Below are 26,426 nucleotides of genomic sequence, written 5' to 3'. Positions count from 1 at the left end.
CACATTCGTCAAGGGCCAGGGAGCAGCTAGCCTGTACAGTTAATGAATAACAGATGAACTACGACAGCCTACATCGCACATCCTGCGATGTGACTATCGTGGATTCGTACATCGCGATATCGATGCTTAAACGACACATCGTGCAGCCCTAGTATAAAGTGCCACCAATGGATCAGTTGAACCAGAATTATATGAGATTAATGACATACCATCAGACGGCCTCGTGCAACAGCACTGTGAACATGCAGAAGTGAGCCATTATCCTCCTCGAACACCTCTGCAGACCACATGGTGCAGTTTACATGAGCCCATTCATTTTGCCCTAGATAGAGCAACCTCCCTGCATCCTGGGAAGAGAAATGTACAAATCAAAAGACTGTAATATCAATTTTGGTGACAATAATAATATCTTTCTCATAACAGAGTTAAAACTTGTATGCTGTAATTTAATGACAAAGCATCTGAAAATATAACTTTTTAAGCACACTTACAAAAAATGACTGCAAAGTATTGGTATAAAGTAATGGTAATTCCATAATATTGATAGTTATAATCATTACTACATTCTACATACACCATAGTGTTTACATAGTACTGCTAAAAATAAGGCAATTTTCTCATTGTATACATCTTAACAACATGGTATTACCATGGCACCATTCCTAAAATCCACGATAAGGCCTTGTAGTAAAAAGCTACAATAAAGGAACAATACACTAGTGAATTTACAGTATTAAAAGTACTTACGCTGGCTTTTGCATCACCATATTTTTGGCACAGAACACATTGTCTCTCGTCGTCTTTTGACCAACCTGTGTCCAAGTCAGATTTAGCTGGTTGACTCTTCTTCCCTGGGAGATGATTACAAAATGCCAAGTTAGGATGATTTGTACTGTTTTCCATATGATCACCAACAATGGTTATTGTCATACATGTCATTCTAGACTTGCGTGTTTATTTACCTTTCAGATTCATTCTTAACGCCCTCATGTCCATAAAGTGTCCTTTAGGGTTATGGGCTAAAGGTGTGGACAGATCCTCTTCTTCTCCCATTTTAACATCCATGTGTCTTCCAGTCATCTGTGGGGCGCTGTCCAAAGCCTTACTACAGACATCTCTCTCACGCCATTGTGCATAAACATGTTCATAATTTGGCGGCATCACAGCATGTGAAAGCATTCCACTGCAGGAATGGAGACGTGTCATTACCAAAAGATACAGCAACGTTTCTGCTCATAATGTATGTTAAGTTCAACAGCAAAGAATTTAATGGTGCTTACGCTGGCAGGTGTTTAGAGCATGGATCCCATATTTTAGGGTCCTGACTGTTAAACCAACCATAAACTTCTTCTAAGACCTAATAAAAGATTGAGAAAAAATTTTAGCTTACAAAAACACATTGCAATAGCATTCCACATTACAAGAGCATTCCTAGGATTTTGGGGGTTCTTATTTCTCTGATTTCCATGATGCCTGAAAACGCAGATGGAATATCAGAATCCACTCATAAAAACAAAAATTTGCCATATAATGTGGAACGTCACGGAATTTGGATGATAAAATCAAAAGTAGGTCAGTACACTTAAATTAAAACATAATATGGACTATTTTCTGTAAATATTAAGCCGCAAAATTACCATTTAAATAGTAATATATACTCAATATATGAGTACATGAACACACTATAGTCATATAGTAATAATAAATACATATTTTTTTAACAGAATCTTTTAAATAGATATCCTTTTGATTATTGCAATAAATGAAATCCAGAAAAAAAAAGGAAAACAGTACCATATTTTCCGGACTATAAGTCGCATTTTTTTTTCATAGTTTGACTGGTCCTGCGACATAGTCAGGTGCGACTTATTTATCAAAATTAATTTGACATGAACCAATAGAAATGAACCAAGAGAAAACATTACCGTCTACAGCCTGTAGACGGTAATGTTTTCTCTTGGTTCTAGGTTCTAAATAAATGTGACTTATAGTCCAGTTTTTTTCCTCGTCATGACGTATTTTAGGACTGATGCGACTTATACTTAGGTGCGACTTATAGTCCGAAAAATATGGTATTTGGTAAATATGTAAATATATATAAACACATGTATAGATTGACAAACCAAAACATAAGATTAAGTGGTGGAAGAGCGCGTTACAAACGTTTTTGTTAAAATTTTAATAAATTGGTGTCAAATTTTCAAAATTTTAATTAGACATGCTTTTGATTAATAAAAATGTAATTTAACCATTAAAACAGTCAAAAAAAACTCAAAACAGGAAAAAACATACAGAAAAATCCTGACAGAATTTGTGAAAAATTATTAGCGATGCACCGAATCCAGATTTTTGGGGTTCGGCCGAATACCGAATCCACGGTTTAAGATTTGGCCGAATCCGAAACCGAATACCGAATCCTACTCGCATCCTTATTCCATTAACACAGTAAAACACATTAATGAAGTAAACAACATCCACAGCAATGTATTTTTCATTTTATTTTATTTTAACTGTAAAAAAAAAAAAAAAGGCAACATTATGCCAGGATGACAAGTGAGAAAAACGTTTTTGACAATTACCAAGCTTATGCTTACCCAAGTAAACAACCAAAACCTTTCAATAAAAGTAGGGATGCACGATAATATCGGTACAATATCGGTATCGGCCGATAAAAGCTTAAAATGACCATTATTGGTATCGGCCGATATGAATATTTCTGCCGATGAGCCAAACCGATATTCTCCAAGTGAAATAATTGACCTGTTTTTCAGATGTGAATGTCTGTCTACATTTGTAAAATAATAAATTTATGGTAGAATCAGTACAGAAGAGATACATGGATTTCTCTTCAGTAAAATTAAAGTTTAAATATATCAGTATATATTTGTATATATATCGATATCGGTATCGGCATCGGCCAAAATTATTTTGAAAATATCGGCATATCGAATATCGGCCAAAATCCAATATCGTGCATCCCTAAATAAAAGTGCAGCAATGCAAAGAAAAGTGTTTTTCTTTTCTTTCTAAAAATCAGAATATGTTTGGTGACTTAACTGAAATGAATGTAATTGAACATTAACTCAATAAACATTCATAGTAGGCTGTTTAGTTTACGTTTATAACAGTAGGATAGGCTACGATTAGAACAGTAGCCAAATATTCCGAAAAATATTACGGAAGATCACACACATCTCCTGCATAATAATTAAATTAACGTAAAACCTCTAATCTTTCACATGAAATAAGTTTCATTTAAAAAAAAAAAAAAAAAAAAAAAAAGACGCTCTGCATTAACAGGTGACAGCCGGTTGCGAGTGTGGGAACTAATGTCCTGAAAATTCTTTCACTGGGCACAGAGGTAGATTTTTGCCAGCAGTGGAAATCGCTGCTGGTTTGTCTTCCACCACTGAAGAGGATCCTCATTTAGAGGAATCAAAGGCTCATCGAAAAAAACGCTCATCTCCACGTCAGCACCCGATGTGACTGGCTAGCTCTGTATTGCTACAGTATAAATCGTCCCAGCCGCTCAAGATTCCTAAACAGTTTAGTTTAGAGAGAACTGTTGGGCGTGTTCCTCCTCATTTAAACACTTTCACGCAATCAATGGTCACGTGACGTCGACCAGCGTAGCGTAAGCCTAGGGTTCGGTTCGGTGAAAAAAAAAAACTAAGGTTCGGCCGAAACCGAACCCAGTCAAAAAAAACCAGTATTCGGCCGAATCCGAATCCTGGATTCGGTGCATCCTTAGAAGCAGTGCATCAATTGTATAATTTTCACAGAATGACGTAAGCTACGCTGACTGGTTAGGAAAACATGCACCTTTGGTAAATAACAAAAAATACAAATATTCATAACAATCTGACCTTCAGGTAATACGAGCGTGCGAGGTCAGTCGGTCTTTGGTCCTCTGGTAGAGTTTCCTCATCTTCCAAGTGATCGCGAATTACTTTCACCACATCCTCATGAAAGGATTTCTGCTTGACAAAGCCACAAACTAAATCAACATTACAAACAACAGTTTGATTATAATAATATCAAGATTACATTTGAGATTGGCTAGCTAAATTAACTGACAACAGAGATGCTAGTGGTTAGTTTGAAAGTACTTTAATTGCTTCTCTCAGAAATGGCATAAATAACATCTAAAAGTAATTACTCATAATTACAAATAATGCCCAAGTGAATCATGGTGCAACTGCACAGCCAAATTGAACCATGGAATGTGGACAAATAAGTAAGGTCCTATTCAACTTTACAATCCTGTTTGAGTATAACTGGAGTTCTTTAAATAGTTTTTGAGTCTCAGAAAGCAAAATGCTTAAAGACTTTACCCTTATGTTGAGCTCAGATCTTAGACAAGCATAGACACAGAGTCTGTATACAGACAAAAGTATAGATACTGACCAAGGATGTGTACAGGCCTTCATCAAACTTCTTTCCAATAGCACGGAAGTCGCAGACAGGCAAATCTTCAACCCCAGCGTTCGGGGAACCCATTGTAGAGCACTAAAAAAGATGACAAATCTCAGAAAAATGTAACCAAGCAATGTGCCTTTTGATATGTATCCAGTTCATTTCCTTTAAATGCCAATTTTGAACACAAATGTTTAAACAGCTATTCTCATTAGTTAAGCAATATTCAAACAGAAAATAACAATTTACAAACATGTCCTCTTGATTGGGCTTTGTAGGGCAGGACTGGTAAGATAAAGTACAAGAGCACAAACCACAGAGATCCTGCACATTCTGACTAATGATTTTTCCCAGTCGAAACTGTTTGTAAATGTTTGTGTGAAACTACATCATTCAGACTGATTCATTCATCGGCAACAGACAGTTTAAGAGAAGTCAAAAGCTTGATTTGGATGGTAATTGTTTCTAATAGGGATGTATTTTCTAAATTCATAGGGTACAATCTGTGATTTCACTGCGGTCCGAATCAGGAATGTCAGTGGTTTTAATTTGTTTTTAAAAAACCAACCAATTCCCCCTAGCGAATGGGAGATGTTAAAAACAAAGAAGAAAGAAAAGCACATCAACATTTGAAATGATTAGGGATGCATAATATTATTCGGACAAATATCGGAAACTGGCGATGATGTTTTTAAAATTAAATATCGGCAACAGCCCGATATGAAAAATGATGCCGATGTGTCTTGCCATTAAGAGGAATACATTAACTTGAAGGGAGTGTGTTTCTGATTAAATAAAGCAGTAATTGATGCCATAAAATCATGAGTATATTTTGATTTAAAGGTCAGAAGCTATAGCTTAAATGAAAAACATTATAAAATTAAACAAATCGCAAACATGACACTTATTTTAGAAATTTTATATACAGCGATTTATTCATTAATGTGTTTTTTAATTATTAAAATGACTGGGAATAAAGATATGTTTTCAACTTCATTTTTAAAATTGTAATAGAAAGTGCAAGACGGATGTCCAGTCCCTTGGCAGCAGCATGGTATATCATCTGTAAGCATGCAATGGATGACTGAGGAAGACCCAAATATTATGAAATAATACAGGACACTTGACTTGCGTTCAGACCCTGAGGTGTTAAAGTGACAGAAGCTGCTAATAAAGCTGCTGTCACCATTTGTGTCAATAATGTTAATCAAACATCAGAAAGTAATTTACTGCCCTTGACTGAATCACTTTTGTAAAATAAATAAGAATGAATTGAATTTATAGTGGAAACTTTGTATTGTATATTTGATTATACAATATAATATCATTCAGTGATTTAAGTTTTTCAAGTAGCTATTTTCTAAATTGTATATTGTAAAGGAATTGGCAACTGTTATTCTGAATGATTCTAGATTATATTTATGTAAAACAACTTCAGCAGTATTTTAGAAAAATGCAGGGGTTACACTTTTAGGATCATGCAAACGCTGAACAAGAAAAGGCTCATGCTAGTCACAATGAATATTCTAAAAATGTTAACTATAATAACTGCTTTTTTAACAATCAACAGCAACAGAGTGCTGCAGCTTTAAAACTACAGCATACTAGGTTTAAGAGAGGGTTTAAAGTGTCAAGTCTGATGGTAATTGTTTCTCATGGGGTTTTAGCTATTTTCGATAATTACAGAGATTAATTACACAGCCCAGACTCTTGACAGCATTTTAAAGGGATAATTCACCCAGAAATAGGAAGTATTCTCATAGCTTTATAACATTATGGTTGAACCGCTGATGTCACATGGATTATTTTAACGCTCTCCTTGCTACGTTTCTAAGCCTTGATCGTGGAAGGATCCTTGCTGTCTATGGGAGCGTTAGAGAGCTCTAGGATTTCATCAAAATATCTTGTGTTATGAAGATGAACAAAGGTGAGTAATTCATGACAGAATGTTCATTTTTGGATGGATTTCCTTTTAATGCTTTCTGAACGAATAATTGGCTGCTGCAACTTCAAAAGTACAGCAAACTAGGTTTAAGAGGGATCAGATGCCCACCTTCTTGCAGGTGACCAGGTGTTCAGTGAAGGTGGAGCTCAGCAGGCAAGACAGCACCCTATCTAAACCAGTCTTTAACTCCTGGTCAAGCAGTTCCCTCCATCCTACTCCATTAACGTCCTCTCCATCGGGCAGCTCTTGTAAGCACGGCTGACACGAGTACACCACGCTCTCAGGCAGACTCGACAAGATTTCATATAAGTCATCTAGGAGAAAACACACAAATTAAATTAAATTGAGCCTGTAACGGTTAAAAAAAATTCAAATTATTTCTCAATTACTTCTGCATTATATTGAGAAAGAGTCATCATGCTACTGTCTGACTATTCATTATGGCATGAAAAAAATTGTGCAATTGGTGAGAAGGTTTCAGTGTCTTGTGTGTACTGGGAAATAAGAGTCTTGCAAAAATGTTATGCATGTAAACAGTATATTTTTTTTATATAAATACTAAAACGATGGAAGGAAAAACTCATTATTTAAGTCTCGGTGGATACAAAGGAATGCTTTCATATTACTTACAGGCAAAAAAAAAAAAAAAAAGGCAGACAAAACCAATGGTATCTGCAGCTTTATTATTTGATAATTTTTTTTCTCTTATTTGGGAAGTGTCATTGAAATGAAAGCCAGAAAGAGCATGATAAAAGTATTTTTGTATTTGATGGATAAAATAAGATAAAAAGATCTAAATAAATAAATAAAATCCATCTGCCCATAACATCCTGCCACTCACCTGTCAGACCTTCACATTTAGCATGGACCCAGTGGTAACACGTGGAGCACTGCATCATCTGGCTATCATAGTCATTATCTTCATAACACTTGAAGCACATGGTGCAGTAGTTACCTACACACACACACACACACACACACACAAAGTTGTTAACTGAATGTGGAGGCATGTTTGGCTGAAATGGTGTTGTAACGATACAAATCTCCATATTCATCGGGAAGAAGGAGGAGGGAACCGGCGCACAATCAAAACACATTTTAATAATCACAAAATAAATACAAAACGGCGCACCAGCCCCTCGCGGACGACTGGTGCGCGCAAATAAAAACCAAAACATAAAATAACGTCCCAGGCCTGGTCCTCTCTCGTCCTTCACGGTCGTCGCTCCAGTTTTATATCCTTCCATCTCCTACGTGGGACTCGATACTAGCGGTGGGGCTCAGGTGTAGCTCATCTCCAATCACTACACCTGGCCTCACTCCTCGTTCCCACGCCTCTCGGCCCCGCCCCACTCGCCACATACCCCCATCGCCCCTCGCAGGCCGGGGGGTACTCCCGAGACTGCGCTCTACTCCCCCCCCCCCCCTTCCCTCCGGGGGAGACCGCTCACGGGGACCTGCGGGAACCTGGGGGTAGGACAGACGAGGCGAGAGAAAAGGAGATGGAAGGGGGAGCGACAGAGACGAGAGAGGGGAGAGAGGAAAAAAAAAAAATTCCGGTTCCCAGACGCACTGCTGCTCGGCCCTCCACCAGCTGGGTGATCTCCTCCGCGGTGCCTGGCGGTGGCACTGGACGGCCCTCGGCGGACGGCGCGACACTCCTCCGCCGCCCGATGGACGGCGACGGCTCCTCCGATTTTGGGCAGCGGCAGGAGTCCCCCGTTCCCTGCCCCTCCGGATTCCGTCACGGAGGCGGCAGGCTCCGGCCCCCTGGCGAACGGCGCCGACTCCTCCGCTCCCTCACGGACGGCAGCCGTCCCTCCTTGTCGTGGGCGGTCGGCAGCGAGCTCGCCCGTCCCCGGCAACTCGCTCCAGCCCACCGCCTCGAGCGTCTCTGGCGGCACATACCTCGCCTGCTCGAGGGCACCGCGGATTCACCACAGTGGCGAGGGATCTTCAGCAGCGCGTCCCTCCTTCTCCCGGGCTTCGGCACCACTGTAACGATACAAATCTCCATATTCATCGGGAAGAAGGAGGAGGGAACCGGCGCACAATCAAAACACATTTTAATAATCACAAAATAAATACAAAACGGCGCACCAGCCCCTCGCGGACGACTGGTGCGCGCAAATAAAAACCAAAACATAAAATAACGTCCCAGGCCTGGTCCTCTCTCGTCCTTCACGGTCGTCGCTCCAGTTTTATATCCTTCCATCTCCTACGTGGGACTCGATACTAGCGGTGGGGCTCAGGTGTAGCTCATCTCCAATCACTACACCTGGCCTCACTCCTCGTTCCCACGCCTCTCGGCCCCGCCCCACTCGCCACAGGTGTTTTCATAGAAAGGGTATTAATGGAAAGGTCAGTGTAAGTAAAATAAAAGGAACATAAAATGACCACTGTAATTAAAAGTTGTAAAGTTTCATGGGATCGTGGAAACAGAGTATCTAAAGCATTTCAACCTTAACCCACTTACAACTCTGGAACCTCATTCCTTTTTTAAAACATCATGTGTGACAAAATTGTTATAAATGTATATCATATGCATCTATCTGCCACACAAACACACACATTACAGAAATTCTGACGTTTTAAAATTTTGTATTAGCATTTAAATGACAGAAGAAATATAAAAATGTCATCCCTGTTGAAACAGCTGCAGAGCCTAGGCAAATGCAAACTAAAGTTGTTTTCTTATGCCAAAAAGGAAATAAGAAAAAACAACAACACATGAATCAAAGCATTCCTGAGCTAGATCAAGCTTTGATCTTTGCAAACCATCTGTTTGATGAAAAAATTATTTTTTTCCCACACCAATACAAATATTTTATTACTAGCTAACTCCACACTGGAGAGCTGCTTTATAAAAGAAAATCAAGTAGCAATTCTAACTTAAATTGACACTGACTCTGGTATTTCAAGTTTCTGGTATTTCATACTGTAAAGCTGCTTGATTTAAGGCCATCTATTGCATAAAGTAGTATATAAATAAATGTGACGTGACTGGTCTTTAGTGCAAACATTCACATCACTGTAATGAGATTCATTTTTAACTGCTGCATTCACACCGCTGTCAGTTTTTACAGTGTTTATTTCATTAAGAGGAAAGCGCTGCATATATTTATATAAATTCATCCAAACACCGCTCAGCAGTTTCAGTTTCGTTCAGCTGTGTTTGCTCTACTCTCAGCCTAAGATCATCACGCCCATGGACCGTTGGCTAAATTCCTGATGCATATGGGACACAAAAGTGGAAAACTTCAGAACTGTCGAAGTCATCATCGGATTAGTTAAATTATACAGGATTTCCGTGAGACGTGTGTAACGCGTTCTTTAATGTTCTGTCTGGAAACAAAGATACAGTGGCACCAAACCAGTTCACGAAGAAAGCAACGGTTTACAACTGTGACGACGAGCGCTTATCAGGATCAACTAAACGCTGGATTTTCTAAAGTACCATTTATTCTGGACTATAAGTCACACTTTTTTTCATAGTTATGCTGGTCCTGCGATTTATAGTCAGGTGCGACTTATTTATCAAAATTAATTTGACATGAACCAAGAGAAATGAATCAAGAGAAAACATTACCGTCTACAGCCGCGAGAGGGCGCTCTATGCTGCTCAGTGCTACTATAGCCTCTCCCTGAAAACATAGAGCGCTCTCTCGCGGCTGTAGACGGTAATATTTTCTCTTGGTTCTTGGTTCTAAATAAATGCGACTTATATATGTTTTTTTCTTCTCGTCATGACACATTTTTGCACTGATGCGACTTATACTTAAGTGCGACTTATAGTCCGAAAAATACGGTATGTGAAATAAGTTTGCAGCATAGAATCTTTTAAAATATGTTTTACACTGTTATCTGTTATTATGGCGACAGTTCCACACCTCGAAACATGACGATGAACGAAACAAACTGGTTTGGTTGTTTGACATGTCGGTCAAGCGGCTTCATTCACCCCCTCACAGTTGTCATGAAGGTCAAAAGTAGCTTTATAAACCAAAATAATTTTTTGCACCAGGCTGTAAACGTTTTTTTTCTGCTGTAAAGTTAGGCAGTTTAACATGGGGAGTCTATGGGACTGACTCCCTTTTGCAGCCAGCCTCAAGAGACCAGTTGATGAATTAAAGTTTTAGTCACTTCCTTATTGGCTTCACGAGAGAGAGCGGGAGGTTGCCGCTCGGAGATTACATTTGCTCTGTCTTCTTCTCTTTCACTGTGTCCAGGAGAGCTGAATTACAGTCTTGCACTACAGCGTCACACTGGTCAAACCACATTATTGCAGGCTCTTACATTATGTCGTATGAGATCAAATAACTAATCGACAGCTAAAATATTTGTCAACAATTTTTAATTGTTGACATTGTCGATAATATCATCTAATTGTTGCAGCCCTATTGATGTCTGCGCTTCCATTGCTTTCTAAAATACCATGAAGAACAGGCAAATAGTCTGTTGATGCAGTTCTTCACACCTTTCTAAATACCAAGTATATGAGCAAATGTCTAGACAGGACGTTGCAATTCTGGTAATTCTGCAATCAGCAGTGTACTTGATAAGGTCAAATAGGCACCGTCTGTATAAATAAACGCAGATGAGTTTTAAACGACTACATTCTTTCCTGGAATTTTTTTGGTGGTTGAAATACAATACAATGAAATACAATGCTGCGTGAACTCAACCAATCAGCATGTTCAGCGCCCGAGTCCTGCCCCCGAAAGTTCCAGACCACTGAAAAAGTACTATCTTGTGAGCAGGGACTTTCTGAGGGGCATATTTTTACCCGGAACTTTATTTAGATCCTGGCTCCTGCAGTGGAAACACACAGAGTACCGGCCCAAAGTCCCTAGTTCAAGGGGAAAGTTCCTGCGGTGGAAAAAGGGCTTCAGTCTCACCTTGATCAAACAGCCTAGTGCAGTCAGGACACAGCCCCTTGTCATGATTCCACTCGGTGTCCCAGCTCTTTCCTGGGGTCACACCACAACTCTTGCACCGGATGCATGTCATACAGACCTGAAAAAAAAAATGATTTCATTTGTGGCTTAACTGAAGTTACAATAAAAACATGAATTTGCCATTTTGCAGCTTTAATGTCTTGTTTTTGCCTGATTCTAACTGATGTTCTCCTTTTTTTGCACTTTTTTTCTGTTTTGTTGCTTTGACATTTTCTAATATATCCTGCCAGACAGCAAAGCATACTGAAACTTCTTTGCAGGTCTTGCACTTGCGGAAAGTACCACTGTGGTCAACTTACCCAAGGCTTCTTACGTTTGTTGGGTTTGGGGTAGTTGGGACCCAGACAGGCAGGATGATAACAATTTTGACATCTTTCACACTCCAACAACGGCTGCACAGAGATAAAATCACAAAGAAAAAAAAACACTGAGCAGCCCCAAAGCCATACACAACACCAGTTTCCTTTAAATAATAAAAAAGTTCCCTTAAACCAACAGTGATGACAAGAAAAAATATACACCCTACAGTTCAAAAGTGTAAAGTCAGTAAGACATTTACCCAATAGAAATAAATACTTTTATTCAACAAAACCACATTAAACTGACCAAATGTGACAGTAAAGACATCTATTACGTTACAAAAGATTTCCTTTTCAAATAAATGCTGTTCTTTCCAACTTTATATTTGACAAACAGAAAGGTAGCTTTGGCGTCACAGTAGAATTACATTTTTTTTATATTTTAAAAAGAAAACTGTAATAGCATTTAACAATATAATATTGCACTGTATTTTTGAATGCAGCTTTAGTAAGCATAACAGATTTAAAAAAAAAAAAAAAAAAAAATTTTGAACGGAAGTTTGTCACAAAATGTTCGTAATTTTGCTCTACACTCCTAAAGAACTTCAGACAAACCCAGCTTCTTATTATTAACAATGTATGTAGATTATGGCCTTGCAATCTACCTTGGATTCTTTATTCTTGTTTCCACAAACTCGGCAGAACTTGCAGCGACGACAGCACCAGTTCTCCTTGTTCTCCTCCAGAGGGCGCTCTGAAGGGTCCAAGCAGAAGCGATGGAAAGGCTCACAGCAGACTCGACAATACAGCATCTGTGAAAACATATGGTTGGCTGTCATGAGAAGAAAACATAACACAGGTTTCTATTTGACAAACATATCATAAAAGAAGAATCTGAATTTATTTTATTAAAGGGGGGGGTGAAATGCTATTTCATGCATACTGAGTTTTTTACACTGTTAAAGAGTTGGATTCCCATGCTAAACATGGACAAAGTTTCAAAAATTAAGTTGTACGTTTGAAGGAGTATTTTTGTTCCAAAAATACTCCTTCCTGTTTGTCACAAGTTTCGGAAAGTTTTTTTTCGAGTATGGCTCTGTGTGACGTTAGATGGAGCCGAATTTCCTTATATGGGTGCTAAGGCACTTCTGCCGGAAGAGCGCACGCTCCCGTATAGCAGAGCACTGACAGCACAACAGACATTCACTGATCAGAGCGAGAGCGTCGTGAAAAGTCACAAAAGAAGTGTGTTTTTGGTTGCCAGGGCAAGACAACCCTGCACAGATTACCAAAAAAAAACGGAGTTGTGCAAGTGTTTTTGTTTGTTCCCTGCATTTCGAAGATGCTTGTTTTACAAACAAGGCCCAGTTTGACGCCGGATTTGCATATCGTTTATTTCTTAAGGATGATGCAATCCCAAGGAAAAAGGGTCACGATTGTGTGTTGGAACCGCAGGCGGTGAGTAAAACTGCTTCAAATATCTCTGCCTCCTTGTTAGTGCGTCCGCCTCCCATGCCGGAGACCCGGGTTCGAGTCCCGCTCGGAGCGAGTCGTTGCTGCTGCTGCTCTCGTTCAGTTTCAGCCTCTGGATCTGATTCTGGATCATAAATAAACGGCTGAATCTGACTGTAAGCCATGGTTTGTTTTGGATGATGGGTTTTCCCTCACGGTAATGTCACAGCTTCCACATGCTCTCAACGCAAAAGCCTATTCATGCTCGTGATTCTTTAGCTCCGCCCACACGCCACGCCTCCAGCCGGTCGTGTTTTTCCGGTAAAGTAAAAAAAATCGGTACAGACTATCTTTCTCTTATGAATATAATAAAACTAAAGACTTTTTGGATTTATGAAGGATGCAGTACTACTCTATATATACTCAAGATTAACAGGATATTGAGTGAAAACGAGCATTTCACCCCCCCTTTAACATTTATTGGACCAAGATGTTTTGGATGAAAATTAGTCAGGACATACCTCATGTTGGCCTTTACTGGCACACAGCAGGCACACATACTGGGGCATGAGGGGTAGTACAGAAGTGAGGATGCTCAAACCTCCTGTCGCCCACACGCTCTGGACACTACAGTCCTCCTGTGGAGGGAGACAGAGAGGAGGAAGGAACATTTGAGCTTTCACCTCTCAATATAGAGGACCACAAATAACTGTTTCAATTCAAATAGAGGATGTGAAAGCTATGTAAGATTTAATGCACAACACAAACATAAATCTAAACACTGACATCAGTGAGCTTCTATGTCTGCAAGCATTTTCTATTTAAGAGAAATACGCAATGGGTCCATAAATCTGAACACACAAAACAAACTACATTCACAATCAGATTTAATCCTGGAATGTAAACATGTTATGATTTTTATCTTAAACTGATCAAAGGTATATGTATATATATATATATATATATATTTGTTGAGCATCAAATTAGCATATAAGAATAATCTCTGAACGATCATGTGACCCTGAAGACTGGAGTAATGATGTTGAAATTTCAGCTTTGCATCACAGGAATAAATTGCATTTGAAATATTAAAATAGAAAACAGTGGTAAATTATATTATTTCACAGTATTTTTACTCTATTATTGATCGAATAAATGCAACCTTGGTAAGAATAAGAGACTTCTTTCAAAAACATTACAAATATCTTAATGTATTGACCAGTATTTCTTTAACAGAATCAGGTGCTGCCATCATGTGGCGAACCACTGCAGGGCTGAACATCAGAGCAGATTACAAATAAAATATCAGCCAGTCCCTCAACATTGGAGATCCACTTGACTTTCATGCTCAGTTTTGTAAAAGAATAAAGACATTTACCTTAAAATCAACACGGATCTTGTGAGTGGGCTCTGCGGGCTGCTGTTCTCTTTCTGCAAAACCATTGGCGAGGGCTGCAAGGACGCTGGGCGGGGTCTGTTCCTGAGGGCTCTGCACACAAAGGAACCATGAAAGATGCTTTCGCTGCTTCAATTACATTTTGGCTGAATGAGGACAGTTTTGAGTGAGTCAACAGATATCAACAATCACATTACCTTCTCAACTTTCCGTTTGATGGGTGGAACCTTGTGGAAGCTAGATCTGCGATGTCGCACTCCCTCGTCAAAGGCATCGCCGACAAAGTCATCAAATGACAGAAAATCTGTGCCACATTTAATACAAACAGATCGTGACTTTGAAAGGAATGATTCATGTAAATTACTTGCAAAACAAACAAGTTTCTGTCTCAGTGGTAGAGCATTGCGTTAGCAGTTCAAAAGGTTGTGGGTTCGATTCCCAGGGAACACGTTAGGTCAAAAATTTTTTGCCTGAATGCACTGTAATCACTTTGAATAAAAGCATCTGCTAAATGCATAAATGTAATTGTAAAAAACACAACCAGTTTTGAAAGAAGAAAACGTTATAAATTTCCAAAATCACAATCATTGTGGTATTGTAGCTTGTTTCCACCACAAAAGAACAAACATTTTTTACTTATTAATCTCTCAATTAATTAATGGAACAATTTTAATGCTCAAACTAGGGCTGGGCGATATGGAGCAAAAAATATATCTCGATATATTTTGCTATATCTCGATATACGATATATATCTCGATATCTTTACAGGAAAAATAACCCCCAAAAAACTACTGCAAAAACAAATATGGCAAATATTACATGTTAAGGGGCCTATGAAACATTTTATTTTTTTCTTCACCATATGTTTTATTGTTACCTAATTCTGTGTTTTAGCATGTGCAATTATTTAAATGCATAAAAACAACTTAATTAGTTAAAAACAATTCTTAAAATAGCCTTATGTGAAATGTTTTTTTCCCTTCAGAAATTCTGTGTATTTAAATTTTTCTGATTATCAAATGAAGGCATAAAACATTCATTTAATTTATCTTTTAATTATTTAAAATTAGGCAAACTTTATTTTTTGGTAAACAATAGGGGTGTGACGGTTCGTATATAACCGTGAGACCGGCAGTTATAGTTGAACACCGTCATTAGAACTCTATAACCGCCAAAACCGTGTCATTAAAATATTTTTTACAAACATTTTTTAGATAGGATCATAAGATGCGCAAAATATCGTGAGACATGGTTTTTACCACTTAATGAAGTTTTGTAAATCTTCAGACATGATATTTACCACTTCATAAAATTTTGCTTTGTAGAAAACCTTTCTTAAAAACAAATTTCGTTTTGTACAAATTTTGTCTTAATTTTAATAAATGTTTCATCAACCAATTGCGTGTATTTTAATAAATAAAAAGCAAATATAGCAAACAATGATAACCGACATGGAAGCACCAGCGCGCCGCGTTCACTTGCACTGCACTAGAGCGCATCTCATCGTAAATGAAACTCAGCGTAGGCCTATGCCTCATACAATAGCATTAAATATCTTTGCTGCATCCTTTCTAGAACAGACAATGGCATTTTTTTTGCGACTCGCATCAGCAAAGCATTGCATGGCCTTAGACCGCAAAACAATCAGCGGATGGCGGGGGGGTGCGGCTTTGAAATTTGCTCCAAAAACGTTGGCTCGGATGATGAGTTTTGTGACCGATCTCCTTAATAAACGGAGGTCTGAAATCTTTTTATCGATCAGAGCGCGCGCTGACACGGAGTTAACCCGCTATCTCCAGGAACAACCAATTGACTCTACGGTAGATCCACTAACCCCCCCCCCCCGACGGTTATGTTATGAACCGTCACATTTGACTCACGTCATAACCGTCATCACCAATTCTGAAACCGGCACACCCCTAGTAAACAAAGGGGATTTACTATTAAAAATAAAACATGGGAGAAATGTTGTGTGATTATTCCTTATAAAATTATGTTCGTTTCATTTTAATAGTAGTAGTAGTGGGCTATCTACATTCTGCTGTACAATAGTAATAGATTTCTGTCAAATACTTTTATTTTGACGGGTTTACCTTTACAGTTCTGTGTATGTGATACCACAGTCTATGATGTGATATGAGCTAGTCTTACTCAAATCAAACGGTCAGATGCTCATGAAGTGACTCTCAGTGCAGTTCTGGAGATGTTCCTCATGTGTTCACGTCTTTATTTAGAGAGAGGAAAGACAATGAAATCAGCGCGAGCGTTATGCGAGCTTCCGTGTTTAATGAATGAAGATGCGCTTCTGCTCCATTCGTTGACACAGACACGCAGAACATGCAGGATTCATATTTAAATAGACTTTTCCGGGTTAATATTTGCAGATATTAGTCCATTTCGTGATTTGATGTAAGTGCATGACCGACTTTTGATTAATTCATTTAAAATTTGACCAATTCCGTGACATTCCGCGTTAAACTGTAAATTCCATTTTTATGACTGGATTCCGCGATTCCGTCCGCGTTTCATTGGGCCCTACAGTAGACATCTGCCTGCCGTTCGCCCTACACCTTAAAACTGAAGTGTCTCCATATAATGGAGCCAGTTGTCTTTTTTTTTTTGACTAGTTCTCTACACGCGAGGTGAGAGGGGACAAAAGCAAGGAGGCGGGGGGCGAGCGAGCGGGGGCGAGCACAGCACAGGGAAGGCAAACAAGCAAAGTGGCGGAATCAGAATATAAACAATATATCGATATATACGATATGTCAAAATCCATATCGTGTTTAAAAAATATCTCGATATATTTTAAATATCGAGATATCGCCCACCCCTAGCTCAAACATAAACTCATAATTTTGAGATATAAACTACAAAAGTTCATAAGTCCAAGATGAAAAAAGTCCTAAAACAAGGAATAAAAAGCAAAAAAAAATTCTCGCAATTGCCATACTCATAACTAAAATATCTCGTTACTCAAAAAAAAAAGAGAGAATTGTGAAATATAAGTAAAAAATAATAATAACAATAATTATCGTGATTAATCGTTTGAGAGCACTAATTTTCTGACTTTCTCACAACTCTAGAATTGCTAATTGATATCTTATAATAAAAACTTATTTTGTTTTAATTGTGACCGATTTGCCATTATTTTATTCTCTGGTGGAAATAAGCTTCATACTATGTCCAAACCTGAGTTGCGAAGGCCAGGAGTTCTTCTGCGGGCTGGGGAGGTGGAATCTGATCCTCCTATCCAGTCAAAGTCAGAGTCGTAATCCAACAGGTCGCAGTAGGAACGTGGTTTAACGTGTCGGCGTGGTTGTTTCCGCACAGACGGACTGTCACCCAGAGAGGCTGGAAACATCTGTCCGATTCCATCGACGCCTTCCCCTTCCTCGTTACTCGAGTGACCCACACTAATTGACGAGCGTCGCTTTTTCATGTGCCCTGAAAATGGTGAAAACATTTATGGCAGATGCACAGAGAACAAACAGTGCAGCGCTCACTATAAAACCATGTTCTTACCTTTTTGAAGCTTGCCACTTAGCCTCAAGGCCTTCCTTTCCTCAACCTGATCACATCTCTTGTATCTTTTAAAAAAGAAAGAAAGAAAAAAAGCTATTGAAATTTAACAGGACATCTGTTTGCAAAATATGAGGACCTTGGATCAGACACAACTTTTCAGGGACAGATATAAAAAAAAAAAATGAACAAACATGTATTTTATTGACATAAATGGGTAACAGACTACTAAAAACGTTGGCTTAACATTAATATTTTATAAAAAATTCATAATTTATTTGTAAAAACAAATGAAAGATTACCACTTTAATGTAAAATGTGACGTGAGAAAAAGATGGTTAATCACAGTAACTAAAGAACTAAACTATAAACAGTGTATTAAGCAGTTAAAGCAGTGAAATATCAGCATCCAAAAACTAGCATACTTACACGCAGCACTGCCGTTTTGTGTTTGGGCCACCAAACTTGGGTTTGTCTAAGCAGTTTATGCACCTGCCACAGTCCTCCTCATGCAGACAACCTTTACACTCCCCACACCGTCGGGACCTGTTCTTATACAAATGAGCTCTTCCGCGGCGAAACTTGGGTGTCCTGTGTTCTTGTATCACAGGGCTTTCTGGGTCAGAGTGAGACTCGACTCCTGTAAAAGTGACAGAAAATGTCGAAACATACGCAAAATTAACGAAAGACACTATCAACCCATTGGTTTTAGGTCTATTATCAGATCCTTTCTTAGGTTTATTGGTAATCTTTGTAGTTTGAGGAGTAAGTGCTGGTACCTTTTTCTGCAGGCGAAGGGGATATATCCGATCTCTCATGTAGGGGTAGTGCACTGAGTCGAGGGATGTCGTCCGGGATCATGGCACGAGGCTGACCCAAAACCACAGCCGCAGCTCTGCATACGTGCTTAATGCGAGGCCCTCCTCTGGCGGGTTCCTGATGGAAGTGAAGGATTAAAACAACAGCACCCAAATTCTCCTCTGTTATCACACTGCTTTGACTGGTACCTAGTCAAATCTTAAAAACAACATGTACAGCATTGCTAAATTATTCCTATTTGATTCCATTAGATTCATTTAAGATTACTGTCCAAATTTGTGTTCTTGTTTTACATTACAAAAATAAAACAACAACACTACCGGCTCTGGAGAAGCTTCAGTCTTGTTGGGACAGGCATTTTCAAGCCGCTCTTTCGGTTTTCGTCTCTGTCTCTTTGTTGCAGTGATTCTACCCTCTGGGAAGAGCTACAAACATAAAAAGTGAAAACAGATCTAAATTACATTAAAAGCACTTCAATTATAAACATATCCAAAGAGCATCTAATGACTGGGTAAGAATTTCTTGAAGTGAAAGCAACCATTCAAATGTTGTCAAGTTTATTTATATAAAGGTGTCTATGATCTGTAAAAAGTGTCTGTAAGAAGTGCTCACCAAAGCTGCATTTATTTGAGTACAGTAAAAAATAAAAAAGTAAATTATTACTGTCATTTGAATTACCGTACACGTTTTCCATTTTATTATATGTTGAAATGTAATTATTTCTGTGATGGCAAGGCTGAGGTTACAAACAACATTACTCCAGTCTTCAGCATCACATGATCCTTCAGAATCATGCAGGTCAGGAAACATTTCTAACAGTTTATAACAGCATTTATTTGAAATAATGAGTCTTTAAGGTCACTTTTGATCAATTAAATATATTCTTGCTCAAAGAAAATAAGCTAACAATACAAAGGACACCTATATCCACTTGACCCAATGGACCCATAGTATTTGGAAAAGCTTTGAATAGAAAGGCACATATTCAGTTTCATGGACTCACCCCAGATGATTTCAGCTGTTTCTGCTGGTCTATCTTGATGAGCTGAACCTTGGCTTTCTTGAGCAGGTTGAACATGCGCTTGTTGGCTCCTGTAAGGCGAGGGCGCTGGCTGGCGGTTTTCTCCTCAACGTCAATGGCAGTTTTCTGAGTGTCCTCAGAAACAGGTTCTTCTGATTCTTTGAGATGCACCTCATCATAATCTGTGAAAGAAAAGAAGCATTGCTGGAGTTTAAGACTAACTGACTGTCAATGAGGTAAGAAGTACTTGACAAACCTTGAATATACATTTGTGTTAAAATACAGATGAAAAAAAAAAAACATTTAACCAGCATTAGGTTTACTAACAGGACAATTTTAGAAAAACATTTTCTTTTTTACTTTCTTTTTAGGAACATGGATTATAAAAATCAACTTATAAAAAATCAAGTTAAGGGTAGGGCTGAACAATTAATCGAAATGTGATTGTCATGCACAATTTGTTAGTAAAGCTGGTTCTGTAATCAGCAGTAAATCATCATCACGTGCTGAGCAGCACTTACTACACAGAGCCTTAGTTCACTGACAAGTTGTGAAAAAAAATAATTATCTTTGCAAATTAGATGTAAAGTAGTGACTCCAAAATGAATGGGAGTCAATGGAATGCTAACAGCAGCTCCAATAATCAATGGGGCCACCATTGGAGATTTACTGCTGATCACAGAGCCAGAGCATGCGAGCGGAGCGGTAATATTTAATTAAAGCCGTGACATTTGCCAAGTATGGTAACCCATCCTCAGAATTGGTGCTCTGCATTTAACCCATCCAAGTGCACACACACAGCAGTGAGAAGTGAACACACCCTGGAACAGGGGGCAGCTATAGATCCAGCACTCGGGAAGCAATTGAGGGTTCAGTGCATTGTTTAATGGCAGTTCAGCCATGGGTACTGAGGGTGGAAGAGAGCACTGTTCATTAACTCCCTCCCAGCACGAGACTCGAACCAGCTATAATCCAGGTGTATTTTGTAAAGATCTATGCACATTTCATCTCATGTATGTGTGTGTGTGTGCATTTGTGTTTTAATGAGCCTGTTTTGAATGTTCTACTGCACAACAACGGCAGCTATTTTCACTGAAATAAAGTGAACGAAAATACAAAAATACACTTCTGCAGTTTTTGCATTTCAGGTAGGCTATGTTTGGTAAGAATAGACTATTATATTGAATACATTTTAATTAATACAATTAATACAATTAAGAAGAATGTAAAAACATTTTTTAAATATGATAATTGTTATTTATCAGCATGCATAATTTTAGACTATTATCCAAGAATTTCGGGAAACAGTAAACAAATAGGCCCACTAGAGAAACTTTATGTCGGAGCGGGATCTGAGCGGGAATTGGTTTACAGCGAGCGTGAGCAGAATATTAAAGGAGCACTTGTTTGGGTGGTTAAGCGACTGAGTGAAGCGCACGTCCATAGAGCGGAAAACGCAGCGAAGGGTCACACCATACTTCACTGAAAGATATGAATGACAATCGCAGCTTGTGTCGAATCGTGATTTTGATCCATTATGATTTATCGTGCAGCCCTAGTTTAGGGCAATTAATGTTAATTTGCAATCAAATGTTTCTATAACATTTTAACATACCTTTGCATTTATTGGGAAGTGAGATGTCTGTATGAATGGAGAACTCATCTGGCAGGTCATCCTCATGGATGTCTTTTGCCTGGTGTTGCGCAAGCAACTTGGCACTCAGAGCTCGTACACAGATGGAGACTTTGCGAACAACCCCAGGGCTGTTGAGATCCTCAATCTTGAGTTTTGCTTTTTCCTTCTTCATGTTTCTGAGAGACTTCATTAGACTGGCTCCTCCTTCCAACTCCTCCTTCTCCGTCTTGGTAGGGGATGAAACAACTTGAACCATTTTGTCCTTTGGAGTCTTTTTACGCCGTGCGAGACCCTGTTTGAGTTTAAGTTTTTTGTATAACCTTAATTGTGATTGCGCCTTGAATTTTGTGGATTTTTTCTTCTTTTGGACAGGATCAAGAAACGAGTCTAAATCTTTGGCAGATAGCAAGGTCTCCAACTCTTTGTCAAGATCTTCATCGAAGGTATACACATCGTCACTGGCAGGCTCCAGCACTCCCCATTTGAAAGCAGGATCTCGGAGTAGCGATCGTCTTTTCCCAGGCTGTTTCTCCTCACTGAAGATCTCAGTGTCGTCGGGTGATTTAGGTTTTGATTCCCAAGTAGAAGACAAATCAAGATCAGCATCACTCAAAATGATATCTTCATCCTGACACTGAAGGGACCCAGGTTCACCTTTTTCACTAGAATCACGTTTCCTTGATTTTGGTTGTAGGCCAAGCTTCTTTTGGGAGTTTTTGCGAGGAAAGTCTGACATACCAAAATCATCCATGAACCTCTTTGGGGTTTTGATAACCCGAGAGGATCGGGCACTCACGACTGGCATTATGAAATGCCTGATGGTTTTCATGAATTTTGTTTTGCTGTGTTGAATGTCTTGATCTCCATCCATTTTTGTAGAATCTTTTTCTGCCTGATCGGAAAGTTGATCTTCGTTGGTGCTCTCCAGTTGCTTTGATAAGACCCTGGCCTTTTTCCGTCTATCCTCTAATGACTGAAGACTCAAAATTCCTTTCCTCTTGTACTTTGTTGAGAATATACCAACTAGTTTAGGCTCCTCTACTTTAGAGCCCGTCATCGGTGGACGGTCTTCACTAACCTCAACCAACTCCTTCTTAATTAATTTCGAATTTTTAATCCGCCGTCCAATCAGAGGCTTTCGTCTTCGTTTGACCCGTTTTATTCGTCTGCGTGAAGGACGAGGTACCTGTGGCTGATCCTTTATGGAAGGCTCTAATACTAGAACCTCTTCAGCTTCGATTGATGGGGTCTCAAGTTTTATCTCCAGCTGGGGTTCTGTCTCAAGAAATGGTTTAGTTGGAGATGATCCAATAGTCTGTTCAATGATCTGAGTTTCGGCTGCTTCAGGTAATGGTTCTGTAGTTGGTGGAACGGACCTTTTAACTTTTTTATGCTTAACTTCTCTAGAATTTCTTCTTGGTTTGGATTCTTCAGGTGCTGGCACTGCTGTTGGTGATACTGGTGATTCCTCCACCTGACATTTGGTTTCAGTTGCAATTTCAGAGACAGGGTTTTCTTGAGATTCATTCAATTTACACTTTCGCCTGTAAACTGTCCAGTTTTTATGTTTTGCACGCTTCTTCCGAACAGTGTTTTGACGTAGGCTTTTCCTTACTTTACGGGTGGGAGAGGTAGCAGTCATTTCCAACACATTTTCACTATTCTCTGAATGCTGATGGTCTTTTGCAGATTCTTTTATTTCAGGTGAAGTTGAGACTTGCTGAATTAAAAAGGACTGCTTTAGACTGTTGTTTTTACCTGGTGAGGAGACAACTTTGATTTGTAGTGGTGGAATGGTATCCCTACTGATCGGATCTTCTGGGTCTGTCTGAGTGGCCTCTTCCAGATGTGCTTCTGTTGCAATTTCTGTCCTTTCAAGAAGCTCCTCGTTTTCCTTTTCTGGGGTCTCCTCAACCTTCTCAATGGCCAAGGGGATCTCTGGGCTTTCAGGAATTAGGGCACTGGCAGTGTTCTCTATGTTTTGTGACTCCTGTGAAGAACTGGTTTCCGCAATGTTAGAAGGACCGGGTGTGGATTTCGATTCAGTATAAACATCTACTTCCTCATCACATTTAGCAGGAGGTTCTGCCTCTGTGCTGGGGCTTGGATTCTCTTGGACTTGAGAATCTTGGCCCTTGATTTCTTGTGGTTTGCTGAGGTCATCTAGGATGAGGGAATCATTGCTTTTGCTTTCTTGGGTTTGATTTAGATTCTCTTGAATTTGGGAATCTTTGCTTTTGCTTTTCACTAGTGTGAGAGTCCAAACAAACTTGCAGCGTTTCTTGCGAGACCTGGCTTTGGGGTTTCGTATCCTGGTTAGTCTCAGACCGGGAATTCCAACAAAATCATTGCCGAAAGCGAGATTTTGAGGATCATTGGATGCAGGGCCAAAACCTTTTGATGATGGTGAATGAGGCTCCTTTTTCCTTTCGGATTCTTTGTGATTTTTCTTCTTCTTTTTCTTTTTACCTTTTTTCTTCTTTGAAGGTGGCCTGGATTCATCAATTGTGGAGACCTCTAACAGCGACTCTGCTAAGCTCTGGTCACCCGATTCCTGTGGAACATTTGAGGATCTTCGACATTGTCTCCTAATCACTAACTTATTCACCTCTGATCCTTCTTGTGCTGAATTTTCATCAGATTTTGGCTCTATACTTTTGCTGGGCAGTGGAGTTTGAGACCTTCGAGTTGATTTCCTCAGCTTCAGTTTTTGCTCATTGGCCTCTTTTTCAGGATTTGTTTGTGGAGTGGATTCTGATTTCTTGTCAGCAGATCTTCCTCGCCTTCTAGTACAAACCTCCTCCTTTGCTCCACCGGCAATGCATTCACTAGCTGGTACATTTGTCTTTAATTTCACATGAGCACTTGAGATTTGGGCACACTGACTCTCTGTAACTTCAGATTTTATTTCCTTCAGTTTTTTACCAGATTTACGTTGCACTGATGGAACTGTAACCACTTTCTTTTTAGCCACAAACTTGATTGTGATTTTTGGAGTTGACTGGGTCTCCTGTTTTGTTGACCCTCTTTTTCTCCTGGTGCGCTTCTCCAATCCTCCATCACCACCACCAGCAACTACTGATGTGTCCTTCAGAGACTCTTGACTGTAAATTTGTTGAACAGAACCTGAATCATTTTGAGAATCTTGTGAACCTGTGCTTTCTATTATAGGGGACACTTTAAGAGACCGCCTTTGACGTATCCTCTTTGACGACTTTGCTGAAACACGATCACCTGAAACAGAACAAGTTCAATAACAATTCAATTATATGCATTCCACTGTGGTTAAATATAATCAAGTGATTCAAATGTTTACAGTACACCACAGGCTACAGTGACTATCAAATAATAAGTATCTTTGGTATCTAGCTATGCCAAAACTGTTTATTACTCCTTGAAGTAATGCACTGTCATACACAATTGCTGTATTTTTTCAATTGTATGGAATGAATTTAAGATTCTCAGGACAATTTGCATCTGAAGCTACACTTACGTTTACATGCATTCCGTCCAGCTCGAACCGGGGTGCTGCTATTTTCATCATGAACATCAAAGCCTTTGAATTCAGCTCCCTGAAAGTGAAAAACAGAAGGAAGCTTTACCACATTTGAATTTAAGTATAACATGTTTCAAGTGCACATTAGATTTGTTTGCTTCCTTCATCATTGATAAAGTATAACAGTTCACATCACTAGATGCTGCAATATAGCACACATTACATAAACATAAACCACAGTTCAAAAGTTAATTAAAATAGGTTTTTTTTTCAATAGATTTAATGTTTTTATTCATCAAGGACATGATAAATTGATCAAAAGTGACAGTAAGACATATCCTTTTCAAATAAACAGTTCTTGTAAACTTTTCTATATTAATATTTATGCTTATTTTAATATAAATGCTTAATGTCAACATATTAAGCAGCATAACTGTTTTCAACACTGATAATAATAAGAAGAAGAACATTCCCATGTGCAGCAAACTGGTATAATAGATTAATCTCTAAAGGATCATATGACACACATAAAGACTGGAGTAATGATGCAGAAAATCCAGCTTTGCACCACAGAAATAAAATATATTACAATAGAAACAATTATTTTCAGATATAATAGTATTCTACAATGTTACTGCATTTGCTGTATTTTTTATTAAATAAATAATAATAATATTTATAATACATTTCATTTAAAAAAAATCCTACACACTCAAAGGGCTGTAATACACAAGATTGAAATAGCCTCAATAAACAGAACTTTGGTGAACACATGAGACTTCTCTCAATAACATTGAAATGATCGTTTTATATAAACTATCAACATAATAGGAAAATGTCAGTAAAAAAAAAAAAAAAAAAAAAATTCAAATTAATAAATTTGCATCTTTTTCAAAAATGTTGCAGAACCTTTAAAAACAGGCAGCATGTTTTAAGAGAACTGCACATTTATAAAGAGGTTGTAATCATTCATAAACCATAATAGTTTTGTGACATTTTTCTGCATAAAGTGCTCTGGGGTAGCTGGACGTCTTGTTTGAGAAATGAGAATCATCTTGTTAAAAACATTCGGACTATACTAAAGATACTAAAATACTTTTGGGAGTAAATTAGGTGAATGGTAAAACACTGAACTGTAGAAAACATAACTCCCTTATTCTTGTTCCGCACTTCACAGAACGCTGTTCATGCTCAGAGACAAAGAAAGAACTGAACTGAAACAACTAATTATTCAGTTGTGTGAAACAACACAACAGGAACAACTCTGCTGTTAACCACCCTAGTGAATCTGAAATAACCGATTAATTATTTAGCCTTATGAAAAAGCCCTCAGGTAAAGTACAGTTCACTAATACATTATCTGTTATTTTAACAATGCCTTAAAATATATATATATATATATATATATATATATATATATAAGTTTAACACAAGTTTAAAACTGATCAATATAATGTCCTATACACAA

At 38.6% G+C, this 26,426-nt stretch overlaps 1 protein-coding gene across 3 annotated transcripts in view; it reads right to left on the bottom strand.

The window, feature by feature from the left end:
• LOC113114935 (histone-lysine N-methyltransferase 2A-like) overlaps positions 1-26,426 on the bottom strand; it is a 47,609-nt gene that overhangs the window by 19,035 nt on the left and 2,148 nt on the right. For all 3 annotated transcript variants that reach the window (XR_003293810.1, XM_026282056.1, XM_026282057.1), the window contains exons 2-23: positions 24,956-25,034; positions 21,442-24,696; positions 19,809-20,008; positions 19,126-19,230; positions 18,766-18,922; positions 18,416-18,626; positions 17,990-18,054; positions 17,657-17,911; positions 14,664-14,770; positions 14,449-14,559; positions 13,592-13,708; positions 12,284-12,430; positions 11,619-11,711; positions 11,260-11,377; positions 7,203-7,316; positions 6,470-6,675; positions 4,408-4,509; positions 3,867-3,977; positions 1,281-1,357; positions 963-1,183; positions 748-851; positions 210-347 (exon numbers count right to left, since the gene is read on the bottom strand). Coding sequence is in view for 2 of the 3 variants with exons in the window: in XM_026282056.1 (XP_026137841.1) it covers positions 210-347; positions 748-851; positions 963-1,183; positions 1,281-1,357; positions 3,867-3,977; positions 4,408-4,509; positions 6,470-6,675; positions 7,203-7,316; positions 11,260-11,377; positions 11,619-11,711; positions 12,284-12,430; positions 13,592-13,708; positions 14,449-14,559; positions 14,664-14,770; positions 17,657-17,911; positions 17,990-18,054; positions 18,416-18,626; positions 18,766-18,922; positions 19,126-19,230; positions 19,809-20,008; positions 21,442-24,696; positions 24,956-25,034 (6,093 nt within the window). In the remaining variant the exon portion in view is untranslated. The remainder of the gene's footprint in view (positions 1-209; positions 348-747; positions 852-962; positions 1,184-1,280; positions 1,358-3,866; positions 3,978-4,407; positions 4,510-6,469; positions 6,676-7,202; positions 7,317-11,259; positions 11,378-11,618; positions 11,712-12,283; positions 12,431-13,591; positions 13,709-14,448; positions 14,560-14,663; positions 14,771-17,656; positions 17,912-17,989; positions 18,055-18,415; positions 18,627-18,765; positions 18,923-19,125; positions 19,231-19,808; positions 20,009-21,441; positions 24,697-24,955; positions 25,035-26,426) is intronic.

The sequence above is a fragment of the Carassius auratus genome, chromosome 15, assembly GCF_003368295.1.
Source record: "Carassius auratus strain Wakin chromosome 15, ASM336829v1, whole genome shotgun sequence".
NCBI classification, from domain to species: Eukaryota; Metazoa; Chordata; class Actinopteri; order Cypriniformes; family Cyprinidae; genus Carassius; species Carassius auratus.
Note: the sequence above shows the minus strand (reverse complement) of the source record. Positions and strands in the feature narration are given on the sequence as shown.